Source organism: Argiope bruennichi, chromosome 4 (genome assembly GCF_947563725.1).
Source record: "Argiope bruennichi chromosome 4, qqArgBrue1.1, whole genome shotgun sequence".
In the NCBI taxonomy this organism is placed as follows: Eukaryota; Metazoa; Arthropoda; class Arachnida; order Araneae; family Araneidae; genus Argiope; species Argiope bruennichi.
In genome coordinates, this window is record NC_079154.1 from 8,661,718 (window position 1) to 8,682,029 (window position 20,312).

General features: G+C 30.2%; 1 protein-coding gene across 1 annotated transcript; it reads right to left on the bottom strand.

Annotated features, from left to right (window-relative positions):
- On the bottom strand, positions 1–18,462 carry LOC129966079 (probable serine carboxypeptidase CPVL). The gene is made up of 4 exons (XM_056080453.1): positions 18,159–18,462; positions 10,417–10,595; positions 6,683–7,013; positions 1–864 (listed from the first exon to the last, which is right to left on the bottom strand). The coding sequence occupies exons 1-4, from the start codon at positions 18,286–18,288 to the stop codon at positions 74–76; spliced, it is 1,431 nt and encodes a 476-aa protein (XP_055936428.1). The 5' UTR covers positions 18,289–18,462; the 3' UTR covers positions 1–73.
- Between the last annotated feature and the right edge of the window lie 1,850 nt (positions 18,463–20,312).

The window sequence follows — 20,312 nt, forward strand, 5'->3', positions numbered from 1 at the left end:
CTTAGTTCATTAATCTTAAAAAATGTTCAAGAGCAATGAATGGAAATTTTTTTTATCATTAATAAGCATACACTTAAGCAAATGGCTTTCCCTTTATGAATCGATTAATCATATCTAATCCATATTCAGGTTGTTCATATGGCACCATATGACCAGCTGACCTTACTAATACATGGTAAAAATCGCCAACATTATGCACATATCCGGCAACTTCATCTTTTCCATCGAGTCTCCAAATTTTCCTGTCGGCGTTTTTATATTCATCACTCAATTTCCATTCAACTTTGGAAAGGAAATCCACCATCAGAACGTATGGCAAAGTCAGATCTAACTGTCCATTATATATAAGTACTTTATAATTGTTCATGATGGTAACTAACTTTTGCTTGACGGATTTCATAACATCTGGGATCAAAAACTGTCTCACTTTATCCGGCTGGTTTAAAGTCAAATTCCCAACGTGGATCGCATTCCTAAATTCAGGTAATTCCGCGTACTTTTTGTAGTAAGAATGGTCTTCTGGTTCTTCGGTTTGCAAAAAATTGTAAGCATAATTGTAGCCAGCAAATTGAAGAAGATAGTTTGGATGAGCTTCTTGGGGAACATCTTGCACAATGTTATTAAACTGCTCACGAGCCTGTATATAGCTGCCGTATCTAATATGTTGTACAGCTTTTTCGGCTGAGTTTCGAATGATTTCTGCTTGTTTGCGATCGATGAGCCCTAACTGGTAATAGTAATCGCTGTAATTCATCTGAGTTTCTGGATCAGATAGACCGTTCCCAATACCAATTCCTTTAAATTTGATCTGAGCTGGAGGACCTGCGACATGGAGCTTGTAAGCAATAGCAGGGGCATATTTTCCTGAAAAATTAAAAACAGTTAAAATGATAGGTATTGAAGAAATCATAGAGTGAATTTTAATCGCTTAACTGGTTTTGCGTGTATTGTCTTATCACATTTTTTACACTTTTAAACAAGAATAAAGTCGTTCATTAATATTATAAATCAATGAATATATTATGGGAAATACATGATTATCTTAAGTATTCGGTGAATTTTCTTTGAGTCAAAACAATAAAGTATACTTAAGTCAGAAAGTGCATCTAATCATTGCAGAAAATGAGCCAGTTTAGAAGTTCATTAAGCTTTAACTTTGCATTGAAAAAACTTTTGAGTCACGGAGATAATACTACAAAAACTTTCATTTATAAAAATATAGAAAAGGAAGTTGATAGATAATAATTTCAAAGTAAAAAAAACACCTTCAGAGGTAATATAATAGTATAATTAATATTATGCAGAGAAATTAGACATAATAGGAAACACAATAGAATATTAGACACAGATTCGAGTATTTGTTAAGCTTGAAAATGTGTCAATTAACTATCTTTAGTGCTAACAAAGTCTTTTGGCTTCTTCTTTTATACCAAAGTATTTCTATGGTCACAGTCATAGAAATCCCATGGATTAGTATCCGGTGAAAAAGACGACTAATGTAATATTCCAGGAAATGATTTGTGTTTTGATATGCTATAACTGGAGATTCCAACTCTCTGTTATTGGCTTAGATTTGTTTCTGAATGTATGAACTATTTATGTAGTAAAATGAATCGCCTTTCATCACTTAAACATCAACATTTAATAATGAAAACTATAATCCTCACTTGCTTAGATCAATTTAGATAGTCTTTTGGAAAGCAGATGAAGCTTCTTAAAGAATTTCCTTTTATACTTTCACTCCATTTACTCAATCACGGTGACATTCAGAGATGCTATTTCATTTAAAAATTACAGATTATATATAACTGATATTGAAATTAACACAATAGAACAGTTTTTTTAAAAATATTAACAAAAAAACTTCTAAAATGTATTATTAACTAGAGAACAAATACCGGCCAATATTTACACAATATTTTGCTGCTTATTTATTTTTGAAATACTTTTTAGCTTTATAACTGATCGGAAAACTGTTGTTATTCATCTAGTTTTACAGTAATTCCAATTTAATTGTAGAATGATTTTTTTTGTTTCACTTTGCTATTCCTGAACAGCCATTTTCATCATTATAACCTTTGAAGCATTAAATAGTTGAAGATAAATTTAAGAGACTATTCAATATTATATAGCGTAAAATATATTTAACTTTTCACTAGAGGAGCAGCGCTTTTTGATTATAATAATATACATAAATAATATACATGTACACATTTAAAAATATGCTACTAAATTAAAGTAAAAAAAAAAAGAAAAAAAAATCTGGAAGTAATTTGCAAAAATATTTTGTCAATATTTAAACAGTATGTTTCAGAATATTTCGAATTATATTAAAATTCTACCAGCTCATTTTATTTGAATTGGAATGGAATGCCAGATTAATCGAGTTTTGACAGACAATTTTTGGAAATTCAGCAACTAAAATCTCAAGAAACTATATATTACTTTTATTTTCTATGATATATATATTTTATGATCTTACTGTAAGTTAATAGAATCAAAAGTTAATAAAGATATACCGAAAACTTCAACATACTGTTCAACGAAGGAAAAATAATTTATGTGTAAAAATATTTAAAATCTTAAATTTTTTACTTTTTAGTACATTTCATAATTTTTATTATCAATAATATATCATTGCAAAAAATAACACAATTACGGTGTATTTAATTTTACCAATTTTAAGCAAAGCAAAAATAAACGTATTTAACATAAAAACATTTAGATAGAATTTTCGAAGACAAATTTCGCAATTCAAATTTCATAGCGACAATTGTTTGGAAATGCAATTCTAAAAATGTTTTTTTTTTTCTTTTTCGAAAGAAAGATTTTTGAAACCTACACTAGTAAATTTGAGATAAAACATTTGTGAGGCAAATGCAATTTTTCCCCACTTTAAAAGCATACTTTTCAGAAAGACTAAAATAGTCTGAACAAAATAAATCAAGTAAAATATATGAAACACATTTGGAAGAAATCAAAATCCAAAAGAAAGCATTGGTTCATTAATTTTTCAGCGCATAATATAATAGAGAATATATTTAAGAAAAAGTTCAGTTTTCTTTATGAATTACAATCTGAATAAAAAAAAAGAAGAATCTTTCCGCTAAACGTTATCAACGTGAATAAAAACGTATGGCCATAGCCATAAAAGTGCTGCGTTTCTCATCATTATCATAATAACGGAATAGAAATGTTAAATTACAACGATAGATTTTGCTTTAAAACAAATTTGGTATTCCATGCTTTCACCAGAGCGGTTTCATACAAATAATGCGTTAAAATGTAACAAGGTACAGTAGAAGAATGTAACTGATGTTGTTATCGATTTTTTTTCATTGAATTCGTTAAACAGGAATTCGTGAAACAATTTTAATGAGGACCAAGAAAATACGAATTTATTCATATGCTAAGACATTAAGCTTCTTTGTTTCTAAGGAAATCTGTATAGATTTTTTGTTATGATTTGTATAGAAAAATACTTACATAATTACATCAAAATTACATTATATAGAAGCATACGCATGGAATTGGAAATAAATCTAGAATTTCAAAAGGGTTTTATATTACTAATAAAACTTCATTAACTTTTTTTTCAAGAAAATTATATATTTATATTTTGATATTTTTAAAAAATAATTTGCTCGGAATATTAACATATTAGAGAAGGTGCATTTTGTACATCAACATTCTATAATACTAAATCTAAAAAAATCTTAATTCCAAGCTTCATTTTAATAGGTTAATTTGCTCTGATGTTCTTTATGTAGTTTTTCTAATCTTAAAATTTGAAATAACAGCTCCTTTTCTAAGGAATCAAAAATTTGGAAAATTAATGAAATATTTCTGTATTAAAATTTCTCTTCATATCTAAATTTTGTATTGAAGAAAAATTAAACTACTACTATTTTATTGTATTTATAAAAGCTTTTTATATTTGTATTTAATTAATAATTATATAAATTATTTATGGGAAAGAAGAAAGAAAAATAATTGTGGAAAATAGTCATTAGATTTCCTGTAAATATATATAATATTCTTTAAAAAGCTTCGTCAGAATGAAAGATATCAGCTTAAAACAGCTTGTCCTTCTTTAAAGTAAGTACATATACAGGTAGAGGAACATATGACTATTGTATTAGAGGAGCATACTATTCTACAGAGGTAAATTACATCTTTTTGTTCAAATGTGCATTTATTTTTCCATACTTTTATTTAACTTGACTTGCTTCACATCTGTAAAGTTAAAATTTTAAAACCAATTTTCCACTAATTTCCAGAAATGCTAGATTTAAAAAAAATTCTCATTTATGTAATTCTGAGGATATTAGAGCATTTAAAAAAAAATAAGGAATTAATTTTTTGTTAATCTGTTAATTTAATTTTGATCCCAAACTGGTGCCCCTACCTAGAAATGAATTAATGAAATTCTTTAAAACATTTATGGTAATAATTTTTAATTTAAAGATTAAGAATTGGAAAATAATACAAGAATATATATATTTTTTACATTTTTAATGCAAAATCTCTGATAAAATATAATCTCTGTGAAATTTATAATAATAAAATATTTTTTAAAATTTTTTATTTAAATTTTTATTTTAATAAAATTTAGAATGGAAAGTTTCGAAAACATCAGAGTTGATTACATTGATTTTATCCCGATTTTACTACTACGTACTTTCGTATAAATATATCCCTTTGAAAATAATTTTGTTTAGGTGATATGATCTCACAGAGGAGCACAGTCCCATCCTTCTAAAAATATGTGCCATATTTAGTAATTAGTTGGTTTGTAGGGAATCAATACAAGCGCACTAATAATAAAGATGCATAATATTACTAATAAAGATGAATATGTATATGTGACCAGGGATTTATAGCTAAGAAATAAGGCACATATATTATTGGGCTGTATGTGAGAAATTGGGTACAAAGATACTGGGCACAATGCTCGTCTCAGTGCAATTTATCTACAATTATAATCAAAAATGAAATCAATTTTTGGTTATTTTCTCTCGATGCTTGTCAAAATATTGCTGCACAAAAATGAATTTTACACAGTTTAAAAATTTAAAAAATATTATTTCGTAATGCCTATGCCTATTCTTACAAAATTTTCTTGGATGTAGGCAACTTTTTTTTAAAATATATATTTGCCTGTTTTTTCTGAATTTTAAATTGTCTTCAGAGTTTTATCAAATATTTAATCGGGTGAATTTCTTCCATTGTTGAAAATTAAAGTAGAAGGATTCTATTTAATAACTGAGTCATTTACAGAATGAGTAAAAAAACGTTGTTAATATCGTAAAATTTATAAGTTGGATGAACGAACATTTACGTTTTCACACATTTGAATGAACGTACATTTACGTTTGCACACATTTGAATGAACGTACACTTACGTTTTCACACATTTGAATGAACGTACACTTACGTTTTCACACATTTGAATGAACGTACATTTACGTTTTCACACATTTGAATGAACGTACACTTACGTTTTCACACATTTGAATGAACGTACACTTACGTTTTCACACATTTGAATGAACGTACACTTACGTTTTCACACATTTGAATGAACGTACATTTACGTTTTCACATATTTGAATGAACGTACACTTACGTTTTCACACATTTGAATGAACGTACATTTACGTTTATGTCGCTATGATATCATAGGACTAGTTTCCATTAGAAAGGTACATGTACACAATGAACAGAGCATAAGGAAGACAATTAAAACAATATAGCTTTAATATCTAACAGTTTGAGGGAATTATGGAGATGAAATTGTAGCTAAACGATTTAACGAAAATTAAATATAAGCAATATCTTCAACTAGGCATTTGTTCAAAAAAGAAAGCAATTAATCATTATTATAAATAGAGACAGAGACAGTTGACGCTTCGCATGCGTGTGTATGTTGGAGCTTCACAGACCAGACCGTTTGACCTACTCCTACTAAACTCACCATTTGTAAATTTGAATTGTCGGAATTTTCAAAGAATTTTAATTTATTAAAAACCTGTCGAAATTTTGGTGTTTTTTCACCATAATTTAATTGAAATTTTTAATTGAAAAAAGACTGTTATGTTATCTTAAAATTCAAAAAGTTATCTTTCCTCTGACATCAATTTTTTGCCGCATATGTTCATCGATATTTTTATTAATTTAAAAATAAGACAACGGAAATTTTTTAAAATGCGCCCGTTTTAAATACTATTGCTCTCTTTTGTGATATAACAGAATGCATAAAGATATAGACCAAAAATTAAGTATATGCATCTTACAATGAACAGAACGGTGTTAAGGTTCTAAAATAACGTAAGTTGTATGTCTATCAAAATTAGTTGCTTAAAAAAATATTTTGTTAAGGGGTTCATTAAGATCAAGTTACATAAAGTGTTCAATTGATATTTTTGGTACACTTTGGATGAACTGTTAATAGAACCATAAGAAGTAAAACGAAAAGGATATTTCTCAAGAAGATTTGCAGAATAATAATTATATATATATATATATATATATATATATATATATATATATATATATATATATATATATATATATATATATATATATATATATATATATATTGAATAATAAGAGAATTGAATATGTAGCTGTATATTTTAAGTTTTCTGAATATTAATAAAAAATTGATCAAAAAGCATACCTCCGTATGATTCTCCTATTACATACAAGTCATTCGATGCATATTCGTGAAACACTTTGAAAAACTGCTGTAGAAATTCATACAGATTGTCGGCCACGTGATCTTGATCTTTGGAATATCCGTCATCGTGATTTGTGAAACTAAAACCAGTTCCAACCGGATTGTCCACATAAATTACATTGAATTCCTTCGCCCAAGTATGCGATCGTAATTCCACAGTTAGATTTTTGCGAATAATGTATGGGCCATGAAGCACGTATAGACCGAGGAGATCAGACGCCCCAGGCCCACCTTGAAGCCAGAGGATTACAGGAGCTTTGGTATCATTGTTCTACAGTAAAAAAAAATTCTATGGATTAAGTTCATTTAATAAAAGTAGCTTTTTATATAATTTTTACATATAAACTCTATCAAGAAATCTTTTGAAACAAAATAGAAATTTGATTGCTTTAAAACATATGGTTAAATCATAATAAAAAAATTTACTACATCTTCAGCTGATCAGCTTCTCACTCACAGTATTAAAACAATAAGATCTCAACCACTCCAAGTGAAAATATTACTTTTAATTATACTTTCAAAGTTAGCATAGGGAATTCTGAAGGGTACGTAATGGATGTGACTGTATGAAATCAATTGATGAAATCTGTCCAATTGTTGCCTTTGGGTGCTGTATGAAAATTTTGTTTACCGATATCTCTAGAAAATTTAAAGCAAAAGGGGAAGAGGTCAGGAGACCAACGATGAAATATTTAATCATCGCGAGCTGTTAGATGAAATTTAAAATGATAAATTCTGTAAAATATTTGGAACCAGGAAATTCTGGCATTCCTAGATATTCATTTACACTTCGTCACTTTTGGTTATATATATGTAATATTATTTGTTGTGAAGCATGATGCAGTTTGAAGACAATGAAGATACTTTTAATTTTGTGACGTCGTTTTATTTCATTATGAAAAAGCAAACATATGTACAAGCGATGCGCACACAGAGCGACACAGAAACGGAATGAGGAAAAAGCTCTTGGACATTTTATCCCTGGTTTTATATAACCTATGATTTTGATAGGGAAAATACTTCTTTACAGTGCTAATGTATTATGAGATTTCGATAGGGATTTTCGTTACACGGGTGGACAAGGTAGGGGAAACACAGGGAGATTTTAAAAAAGAATTTGCTTGATGAGCGGTATGTTATCTCTTCACGCGTAGTGTGGGAAAGTTAGATTTTAGCTGATTCAACAATTTAACAAAGCTTCTCTTGAATTAATTAAGTAGAGACAGTGGAATTGGATCACGAAATAAGAGAATATTTTAGAATGAAGTTACTATGGGCTAAATTAAGATGAAGTTACTATGAAAATTAATTAAATTGAATTTAGAGTTCAAATATCATTACACACACACACACACATATATATATATAGAATACGTCATAAATTCGTGCAACATTCAAAAATTCATAATGAACTAAGTAATATTTCGAAAAAATATCGGTTTGCATGAATATAATTGGAAAGGCAAAGGAACTTTTTTTTCCCCGTGTATAAAAAATATTTCGAAAAATAACTGAAAGGGGACGTTCACACATCACACTAGATGTTTTATGCAAATGAGGCTACAATAAAGCCCCCAGCTGTTAATGGATTCACCATGCTACTCCGGCACTATGCTATCTCAACCAGATAAGCGTTGGGGTTAGACCTTTCTACAAAAATGATGAATCCAAAATCTTGTATTGAGAAAGTTTTACACGAAGAAAAGTCTGAAGTCTCAAAAAATATCCTATTTCATTGAATTAAATGGTGAATACAGTACGACGTTTTGTGGAAACAGGGAGGATTATCTATTAAGTGGCAGACCATTCTTGAGCCTGGATAGCGTCCATGTTGTAGAAAATGCTATAGAAGAATCGGCAGCCTAGAGATTAAGGGACAGACAGAAAAGTAAGAACTCATGAAGCTTAATGAATAACGAGGATTTCGGAATCATCGACTCGACGTATTCTTCTCGAAATGTTGGATCTGTATCTGTACAAGATACAGATACGTCAACAGTTATTAATAAGTAACATAAATAAAACGTGACTTACAATGGTTTGTTGAACATCATGTGGACGGATGGAACCCACTTTTCATTGCATAATGTATTATCATGCAGAAAAATCGTATCTGGGCTTCGTTAAATCCTAGTGAGTACAAGACCAAATCACTGATTTCTTTTAATTCGACTATTAGGCATAGTCTCACCGCGTCTTTCATTCTGCCTTCCCCTTTCTGGTGAAGCTTTATTTTATTCAGCTGGAAAGCCTGTACTATCATTGCAGAACTGCATGTTAAAATTTTGTGTGATTGTATCATTTGACATTGTATCTGTATTGCCGAAAAGACAGATACATTACTGTTCGTTAATTGAAGCTAGCTCGTTCTTTCTGCTGATATATTAGCAAGCGAAGAAAGGCATTTTAAGATCGCTGACTTACGCAACACTTGTGTGGTGGGAGTTTAAAATGTTTAAAGCAGTCAAGCACCCCCCCCCCTCTATGCTAGATATGGTCCGTCATCTTATTTCTCAATACGGCGAATAACAAAGCTTGTGAAATTCCCTGACAAATTTGTAATATTTACGGATCCATAGTTAGAAGGTGGGTGCGGACTTTAATGAAAATTTTCATGATGAAGTAGGGATGCTCATCTCTGATTATGCAAAGATTACGGAGAACAGACGTTTATATCGCAACGGAATTCCCTGGTACATTTTCCTCGAAGTACTCGTAGTCTAACGTGCGGTGAACTTGCAAGTCAGTTTAACGTTCTATTGAAACAGATTACATCTGGACCGTTTAGGTAAGACGTAGAAGTTGAGCAGCGAGTTCCGTTGGAAGTTGCAAGTGCACAAGAAACAATGAGAGGTAGCTTGTATGTCGTTGCTTTCTCGTCACCGTACCGTATCCATATTCTATCGAGTACTTACTAGTGATAAATTGCATGATACTCCTAAGGGTTTCCAAGACCATTTAAGCATCCACGCAAGATTATGCTTTGTATCAGGTGGACTAGTCGAAAAATGGTTCACTATGAGCTGCTACTAAGAGGCAAACGGTTACTGCTGCCCTGTACTCGCAACAACTGGAACTTGTGCAACAGGTATTGCAACGGAAGGAGCCACCACTGGGGAATCGCAAAGGTGCACTCTTCTTCAATGACAACGCTTGGCTGCGTACCGAGCGGGTGGCGAGGGATATCATACAACGACTTGGTTGGTAGGGTTTGTGCCGTCCTCCATATTATCCTCCTGACATGATCTTGTGCCATTAGATTACCACCTATTCCACTCTCGGGACAATCATCTTCATAGAAACTCTTTCACCAATGAAGCAGACTTGCACCAAGCACATTCATGTACTTCTTTGCGTCCAAAATTCCTGGGCTTTACTGCAAGGGGATTGCACAGCTGGATACACTTTGGCAGAAGATGCTGGATGCCGATGGAGATTACTTCGAGGACTAAGAATATGCTACCCTTTCTGTATGTTATATTCTTTTTAACCATTAAAAACGGAAAGAAATTTATTGATACCTAGTAATGTATCTCCATCTTGAACTCGCAAATATACAAAATTTGTAAACATTTACATGCCAGAAAATGTATGAAAAACTCTGCTATAGAATTATGTACACATAGATATTAAACGAATCAAATAAAATTATGTGGAAGTTATAAAAAACTCACCAATGCAGGGAAGAACCAAAAGAACATATTGCTGTCATGCTGTTTATTTACTGTCAATAAGCCACTGTAACTGGGGACGTCAGGAGAGTTTGGCAGTTTTCCAACTTTACTCAAAAAACGGGCTCTCTCGATATCTCTATTTTCAATGTAAGGTGTCAAAAACAGAGGTTGCTCAGGATCTAACCGGCGAAAAATTCCTTTATATATAATTGGTTCAATATGCTGATCATGAAATTTGACAGAAGTCACTCAAATAAATAATAATTTTAAATCTACAATCTGTTTATATTATATACTTTTTTTGAAAATTAATGTGAAGAACATCTTGTAAATAAATTAAATTTATTTTCATTAGCATTTTTATTTTTTATTTTTTTATGCTTACTTTGTTTATCCAAAGCGAATTAGGTATGACAAGAATCAGGGAAAAGAAAAAATTTTAATAACAACCTACGTCTATCGTATTTGAAAATTAAACATAAATGAAACATTTAAAATATAACGAAGCATAAATAATATAGATAACAATAAATACAAATATTATAATTTAAATAAATATTATTCATACTTAGTACACGTATCACTGCTTTCCGTAAAAATGTTATATTTAAATGCATTTAAAAAAATTTAAATATGCCAATTATTTGGACGATCTTTTGCAAGTTTGAAAAAATCTTCCGTTGTTTTTAAAAATCTTCCACATTTTAAAAATCAGTTTTTTTTATTAAATATTGAATCATTTCATTTATGTTTACTTTTCAAATACGATGGGAGTAGGTTGTTATTTAAAATTTTTCTTCCCTCTGATTCTTGTCATACCTATACTTTTTTTCTAGTATCTATGGAAAATAGTTCATATATTTATTTTCAATTTGCTTTCAAATGTAAGCTTTACTATAACATTTGTTTTCTTTTGAAATTCTTTAATGAACGACTAAATATTTTTTTCTCTATCATTCAATGCAATTGAAACGATAAACACAATAAATTGTCAAGTACCTCTTACTATACGAAAAAATTATACATTAATGTGATTTATTAGTCTAATACATTTTTGCCATATCAGAAAATCTAAAAACTAGAGTTGAGTAGTACTGTATGAACCCGACACTTTGAACTGATAAGATTAAGAATATCCGATACTCGGTATCAGTTTTCAGACCTGATTGATACCTATCATTAAAGCCTAGTTCTTTGTCGTACCTCGGTAACGTTATGAGCATATGTGATGCTTCATTTTAATTGTATATATTTCACCTCAGTCATCAGTGACCTTCTTCTTATAAGGCACATACCCTCAAGAAATCCAGTTATCTTCTAAACTAACGGTAGAAGCAAACCCTTTCTTTTTTTTCTGACTCACTTGTACATTATTATTAAAACCATGGGCACTGGCACATTGCCATAAATATTTCTTCTGAAAAAACAAAATGCCAATTTGAAAATATACTCGCACGAGCATCAGCACCAGCCACGTAGCAAGTGCTTAAACTGATATCCACTGAATATCCGATTAAATTCCTGCGGAAATGAATAAGATACAGGCTGCATAGGATAAAAGAGTATCAAATACAATCGAGTATCAATATCAGTCTATTTGATACATCAAAACCGAGTACCAATGTAGCCCAACCAGAAACATTAAATATTGCACTTTATCGTTCAATATTCTACTTTTTATAATGATATGCTATCGTTGTGCAATATTTTACAATTCCAAACTGTATTGTAGAATCCATACGTATATCTGATGATATCTCTTAAGTATATGTAAGTCTGTAATGATATCTCGTAAATTAATTTATATCCTAATTAATTTCCTTTCTAAATATGCTTATATTACTTTATTGCGATTTTTTTTCTTATTTCATGATCCAAATCCCACTTTTCTTCATTTAATTATTTCTAACACGTGATCTAAACATTTCCAGAGTCTGTAATTCTTATAAAGTGAAGAGTCTAAAGTTCCCTAACACCCAAGGAATATCTTAAAAATTTGTCTAAGGTTTCCTTTCCTAAATCGACACGTATCAAAGAAATTCCTAAAAAAATCTCTTATTAAAAGCATTAAGAGGAAAATTTTACTCACTTTCGCTCTGTTGTTTTAGTACGAACAGACGTGTTTCACCTTTGTCCCCCATGTACAATCCCTGTCCTCCCATGGAAAAATAAACTGAATTAATTCCCAGTTTGTTATCTTGTCACTCATTCAACTTCCAAAATTATGATACATATATACTTTAGAATTTGTGTTGCTTGAGATTATCTGAATTTTTGCAATGACCGTCAAGTGAAAATTGATATAGAAAGGTTATTTATAGATAAACTTCATAAGCGTAATGTAACAAAGGACACAGAGGGAAGAAAGGGTTATAAATGTCTTCAGCGCCAATATTGGATGAAGTCTGATGGGAAGATTGAAAAAATATTACAATGACATGGCCACCATCTTAACACTTAACACTTGACACCACACCAAACCTCCGTTTCTAGAGCTCATATGGCCCTTTTCCGGTTTAGTATAGATGTAGATGGATTTTATTTAAAAAAAAATACGCAACAATCAATTGGAAAGACACAAATAAATGATGAAATACGAATACATATCAAAAATTGATAAAAATAGAATGAAAAATATCTGGAGTGCAATAGAACTGGATGAATGAACATGATTATGTACAGTATGAGTGAAAATGTAAAGGAATTATAAAAATTAATTATCTGAGGGTGCTTAAGGACATATCATGAATAGAATACGAGGTGTATTAAAAATATTCTAAAAATTGATAGGTTTAATCTAAGTGGAACAGTTTGCCATGATCAATTAGGAATCTAATCATGTTTATGATTCTTTTTTTTGGAAGATGAATACCTTTTGTACCAAAGACTTTTTAGCGAAGATGAGGGGTTTGCCATGAAAGAGTGAACGGCCAAAATGTCGCCAAGTGGATGGGATCGCCGACTTCCCCACAAGAGCAATAGCCATCTTCTGATAAGTGGAAACGGCGAAGAAAAGAAGGGAATGGACCACGTCCTGTAACAAACAACAGGATTTCTTCACGAGTCCAGGAGAGTGGTTGCAATTTTATTGTTTTTAAGACTTTATAAACAGAACGGCCAGTGTTTCAGATTTGATAACCACTGATGACGAAAGGAGATAATGAAAAGGTGAAAAAATAATCTATCCGAAAATTGCCCTTGTTAAGCCACTGCCTCATATTCTATATAATGGCCCGATGACAAGAATAGAATCTCAGTCTTCATCCAACTTCTCAAAACTTTATTCCCTGCAGGGTTCATTCCAGAATAGAAGCCTTAATGTTTTGTGCTTCAGCTGCTGGTTATTTGAGAGCGAAATAAATTGGAATCCTGAATAACGGTACATTTTGTAGCCTCGAGTACCTACTAAATTGACAGGTGGTTGCGTGGGATTGCAAATCGAACCTTATTATGAAAGGCTAAATATAATCATTACTTTATGGGCTTCTCCACAATTTTTTTACTAAACTGAATACCAGTTTTGCTTATGCATCATCATTATTTAATTTTACATCTTGCAAAAAAGTGAGTGGCCTAGCAAATGTTTTAAAATTTATAATTTAAGTTTTTTTTTAATATTTAAATATTGTGCAAAAAGTTAAATAACTATTTGCATATTGATTTTTTCTGTATTAATTTATGGAAAATATTTAGTGATCAATAAAATTATTATATTATGTTCATTAATATGTAAATTAAAATTTTTTTTAACCATATGATTCTGATTTGTTGATCAAAAAGTTTATATTGTACATCATTCAAAACGTAATTACATAATTCGGAAGAATGAAATTAAATTATTTTTATCTTTATGTTTAGAAAATCAATTTTAAATAGATATTTAATCTAAATTAATTAGTTTGAAAAATCCAAATGTGGATATAAATCTTTTAATATGGCAATTAAAAATGTAAAAAGAACGTAAGAACACTCATTGTTGCTAATCAAATTATTACAGGATTCTTTATAGAAAAAAAAAGACCACTTGGCTTTTTTGAGAAAAATTTTAATAAAGAGAATATCTTTAATATTATTTTTTCAAATATATTTTCCAAAATATAATTTATTGTCAGAGGCATTCTGAAATTAGTTTCATTTTAAATCCATTTTTCCAATTAAGTAACTTTCTGTTTTTATTAAAAGTCTATCTACCTTAATTATCAATTAAATTTTGTGCATTGAGTCTTACGGAAGTCAAGTTTAATTAATCTTTGATTTTAAAATGTAGTTTCTTCAATCAAAAATTAATTATTCGCTGTATTTCAGTATAAAAGATTTTAAATTTCTTAATTAGAAATGGCCATGTCGGTGCAAGCCTGTTATGCGCATGAAAAGAATTTACTAGAAGAAAGAAAAATTCATATGGAATTAGTTCCTTAAGGAAGAAAGTTAACTTAAAGGTCTGCTTTATAACGACGATCTTGATTTAATAAGTCTATGTTTTGCACCGATGGAAAATTTTGATAGACGAATTACTTAATTATTTCGCAATTAAATAAAAATTATGTCCATTAATATTTAATCAGTGCTTATAATTAATATTGTATCTTATTATTTACCTTGTATCGTTAATGAATTATAAGCATTTTTTGCACGCTATGATCTGATACAAAGTTTAGAGAATAGCCTCAAGTATAATAATAATGAGTGAACTCAAGATCTTGACAAATCTCTATGTTTTAGACCTCCTTGTGTTCGAAAAATATATTTTCGGAAAATGTCTATATGTGACAAAGATAATTAAAAAACGCTTTGAGCTAAACGGATGAAATTTAAAATACAGTTTATACATCAAATTTGTAGATATGTATAACATTTTATGCAAAATCCGTTCGGAGGAAGTCCGTCTGTTCGGATGTTCGAATATAACATAACAAGATAATTATAAAACGAAGAAAACTGTACAGATAAAATTCCGTACATCGATTTAAAAATCTATAGCTATGACATATGTTAGGTTTTAAACAAAATCCAACAAGGGGTTGAATGTTGTCGGTCTACAGAAGTAAGTAAACGTAGAAACTCAGAAACACAATGATTTAAATATATCAAATGAGCTAAGGGATTTTTTGGAATTCGATTTCCGGATATAATCCTCCGCGTGCTAGGATAAATCGCCAAAAATCTCGCCAAGGATCACGTGATAGATTCATAAAAATTCTAAATTCACACTAAAGGTTAATGTTTCCTAAATACTATATGCCATTGCCACGCAAGACGTTCTCTGGGATTTGTTAGAGAGATCCAAGAAAGTTCTGAAAGGCCACTCCCGCTGGGTTTGGTAAAATTTCCTCCAAAGTTGTTTGATTTTTCATAACCTAAAATGGATGTTATTGTCAAATATCTGTTTCATTTGCCTGCAAGGGAACACACACGTTTCCTTTTCTTGCGTGCGATTGACTTATGACTGCTTTTAAGCATTGTTAGTAGGGATTGCAATACCGGTATTCCGGGATACCGAATACCGGTATTTTGAGCCATTTGTTCAATTTTGTAATACCGGTATTCACAAGTTTAAATACCGGTATTTCGGTATTTACTAGAAACTTTTAAAATTGTCTCCGCTATATGTTCAGGGTTGCCAACATAGAAAAAAAAAAGGAATAGTATACGTTTTTGTTTTTATATCTCCCTAACGGGCGAAATTAATTAGCTAATTAATGAATTAATTAATTGCTTAAATCTAAATTAGCGAAACATGGATTATCCCTGAAAGAAAATATTGTATCCATAACGGCTGATGGAGCAACAAATATGAAAAAAGTTGGAAAGTTGATTGGTGCAAATCAGCAGTTGTGCTATGCACATGGAATTCAATTAAGAGTAATAGATGTATTATACCAAAAAAATAAAGAACAGAAGAACACAAATGCTGTGGATATAGAAACTTCGGATTCCAACTTTGAAAAGAGTAAGAGTGAGAGTGATATTGACAATGAAGATAATAACAATGTAATTATTGAAGAAGATATTGCTAATGAGGATGAAATATTAACCTATCAAGAATTGCTTCCTATAATTTTGAAAAATATAAGTTTGAAAAATTGTTAAGATATTTAAATGTTCCTCTATAAAAAAGGACATATTACTGAAATATATACCAACTGAAAATAAAACAGAATATATGTTAATATTAGATTCTAAAACACATTGGTACAGTTTACTCCTAATGATGGAACGATTTTTGAAACAGAAATCCAATCCAAAAAGCAATAATCGACTTTAATCTGTAAATTAAATTTTCAGATAGTGAATTCGACTTAATATCCAGAACTGTATCAAATCTACTTCCAATAAAACTGACTATTGAGGTATTATGTCGGAGAGATTCTAATTTATTAACGACTAATGCAACAATAAATTTCATGTTGCAGTCACTGAAAGAACACCACATCACTATCTGAAGAATTACATATTACACTGAAAAATCGCACAGAACAAAGGCATACCGAAATAGAAAATGTCTTATGGTATTTACGTAATTATAATGATTTTAAAAATGAAAATAAAAAAAGAAGAAAAGAAAATAACCAATTCAAATCTGATTAAGTATAGTAAATTTTCTAAAAATTTTTTACCCACAAACCTATCCACATTCAGAAGAATTCGGTTCAAATATCGAAGATTATGATGTCACTCCTGTCGATAGTGAAAAGGAATTGTCTCTTGAACAAAAATTAGAATTAGCGATAAATAAATAAAAAAAATTCATCAAACCAAAATACAATACAGATATCAGCTATATCCAAAGCCATCCGACGAGAAATCGATTTACTTGAAGATGGGGGATTTAGAAGTAAATACTTGGAAAAAGTATATCGCGCATTGCTAACAGTACCACCAACTAGCGTAAATGCCGATAGAGCGTTTTCGACAGCTGGTAATTTTTACACAAAATTACTTTTAAGGCTTAATGACAGTGAAATGGATGCATTATGTTTTTTAAGATCGCATTTCAAAAATTTGTAATAGTACCACAGACTGAGTAGTGATATTTACACTTTTTTTGTGATTTAAATAAATAAGATGTTTCTTTACTTTTTGGTGATTATATACTGTTATAATTTATAAGTTACAAATTATTTTTTGTGATATTTACACTCTCTAACAAAACTGACAAATAAAACAAAGAAACACCTGTGTTTTCTTTCTTTTACTAAAATTTCTAATACCGGTATTAAAACCGGTATCCCGGTATTAAGATTTAAAAAATACCGAATACCGGTATTGAAATTTTGGTCCGGTATTGCAATCCCTAATTGTTAGATCGTGATTTAAAAAAAAAAAAAAATCTGATAAAAAAATATGAAATAAAGCAGAAATTTAAAAAAAAATAGTTTTAGGGTAATTCAAAGTTAATTTAATGTAATTAATTTTAAAAAAATAATTAATGTCAACTGAAGAAAAATGTACACATACAAAGGAATTTGGTATGAAAATTTGTTCCGATGTTACTGCAGAAAAATGGAAAATTTCGGTTCATTTCTAATTAATGGAATATTTAATTAACTTTTGCACACTGAAAATGTGAAGGTATTCTTTCTCGTCTTAAAAGTAAGTTTGCTTGAAATCGGTGCATTCATTTAGAACACGTGGGACATGTGTACACACATATATGTATACAACATACATGGCTACGATTATTTTTATTTACATTAAAAGTTTAAATATGCGAGTATTCTAAAATAGCTATATTTTCTTACCATTTTTTGGAGATGATTCAAACACATCAGCATTTGTTCTCACATGCGTAACATCAATTTCATTTGCAGGACTCAGAAAAGTGACATTCGAAGCAAGCAGGAGGGATAACAAAGAGTTCAGAGCCGTCATCTTTGCGGCACTAACAATAAAACAGGACGGAATAAGAGAAGTTTTCCGAACTCTCCCAGGGCGGGGTTTATATTCAATTTATCTCCCAAATCACTTGTTTTTGAAAGCGATCGTTGCTAAGTCAGCGCTGACTATTTATATATTCCGTCGATTCGACGAATCTAGCTGTATTAAATTCACTCCTCTCCTTGAACTTCAATGAAAGTGTTATGAGTTTCATATAAATATTTTGCAAAATGATTTTGGTGTTGTGGCTGGGAAGCTGAATAACATCCGATTCAAAACTGTAAACAATATTTTGCACGTGTTTGGCTTACACTTAATGATTTGATTCAGTGCATCGCAAGTGCAAATGATTTGGACGTTTCTAACCACATAAACTTGTTGCGTTCGTGTCTCAACAAAAATGGAATGCAGACAAACGTACTATTAAACGAAATCTTACTATATAATAAAAAAAAATTACCAAATTAGCATCAATTTATTTTTATTCAAACTCCAGAATCTTTAGAAACAACAAACTCAAAAGTTCCAACTATATCATTGTTCCGAATGTGAATGAACAATTATTTACAAAATGATATTTATAATTATTAAACAACTCGTGAGTTACTTTTAAATGGAATTCACATTCGCAACAGTGATGTTTTGGAACTTTTGAGTTTGTTATTTAAAAAGATGCCAGAATGGAATGAAAATAAGTTAATGTTAATTTGGTAATTTTATTTATTATATAGTAAGATTTCGTTTAATAGTACGTTTGTCTGCATTCCATTTTTGTTGAGACACGAACGAACATTTTTAAAGTCATTCATGCATGTTGTATTTCGATATAGAAATGACATATAATCAAAATTACGTAAAAAATTTTACAATCGTTTGCACTTTACGATGAATTTAAGCAAATCATGAATCGATTCATCCTTAGATGCGCCTGCGATTATTGAATCAAATGAGTAAACTTCAAATTCTCACTTCAATCCAAATGATTATTCTTAATCTGAGAAGATGCATTTTATAATTAAATAACAGAGGAAACTTAACTGCTTAGTAGTTGAGTTCTTTTGGTTATTTCTTTGTCACAGAATTTCTAAAAACATTGTATTTATTTTCATTCAAAATGATTTAGAAACTCGTTTTCATACTAAGCAAGATATGATTAATATAGTTTAAGATTAATTTTAAACAAGGATCAAATTTCTTCAACAAACTTTTTGCTATGTAGGAATACTGCGTGGTGACTCATTCATTGTAGGGCCGCGGTGGCCTGGTGGTAAGGTCTCGGAACCGGAGGGTTTCAGGTTCGTGACCCGATTCCACCGAAGAACCGTTGTGTACGGTTGTCTGTTGTACGTTAAATCCGTCATGACCAAATGCCCTCCCGCTGGTGTGGTGTGGAGAGGGGGGTGCCAGCTCAGGTGTCGTCCTCGTCATCTGACCACGGTTCAAAATTACGAGGTCCGTCCCAAAATAGCCCTAGTGTTGCTTCAAACGGGACGTTAATATAACCATACCAAACTAACCAAACCAGATTCATTCATTGTAACTGTGTGGTTTGATGTAACTCATACTATTTTGCATAATGATGCATTTCGGTATAGTATATTTTTCCCTTTTAAAAGTTAATTTTGATTCATTTAATGAATAGTAAAATAATTAAATATTTGACTTGATGTAGTTAATTTGTAATTAAAAATGCTGGAATGCCAAGCTATTGCTAATTTTTAATTACAAAATAAATCTTCTTAAGCCTATTCCTAATTTTCGATTAAAAAAAATTGCTTAAATTCGGTTAAGATTCTTGAAAGCGTAATATTAAAATGAAATGCATAGAGATATAGTATTTTAAAATTTAATTAAACGAAAAAATTAAAGGATAATATTTTTAATGAACCGTTTTTATCATAAATTATTCTTCTTGTAACCAAGTAAATTGTAATCATTCGTGTCAAGGCTCGTGACAATCAAGATCTAAAAACTTTAGGTATAAAAAAACATAGTACACAAACATAAAAAGTAATTAG

Excerpts from the sequence above, each read along its gene's own strand:
- LOC129966079 (XM_056080453.1), bottom strand. The coding sequence starts at position 18,288 with ATGACGGCTCTGAACTCTTTGTTATCCCTCCTGCTTGCTTCGAATGTC. Across the intron at positions 10,596-18,158 it reads TGAATCATCTCCAAAAAATG|ATCCTGAGCAACCTCTGTTT; the intron begins GTAAGAAAATAT and ends TTCGCCGGTTAG. Across the intron at positions 865-6,682 it reads AATAGGAGAATCATACGGAG|GAAAATATGCCCCTGCTATT; the intron begins GTATGCTTTTTG and ends TTAATTTTTCAG.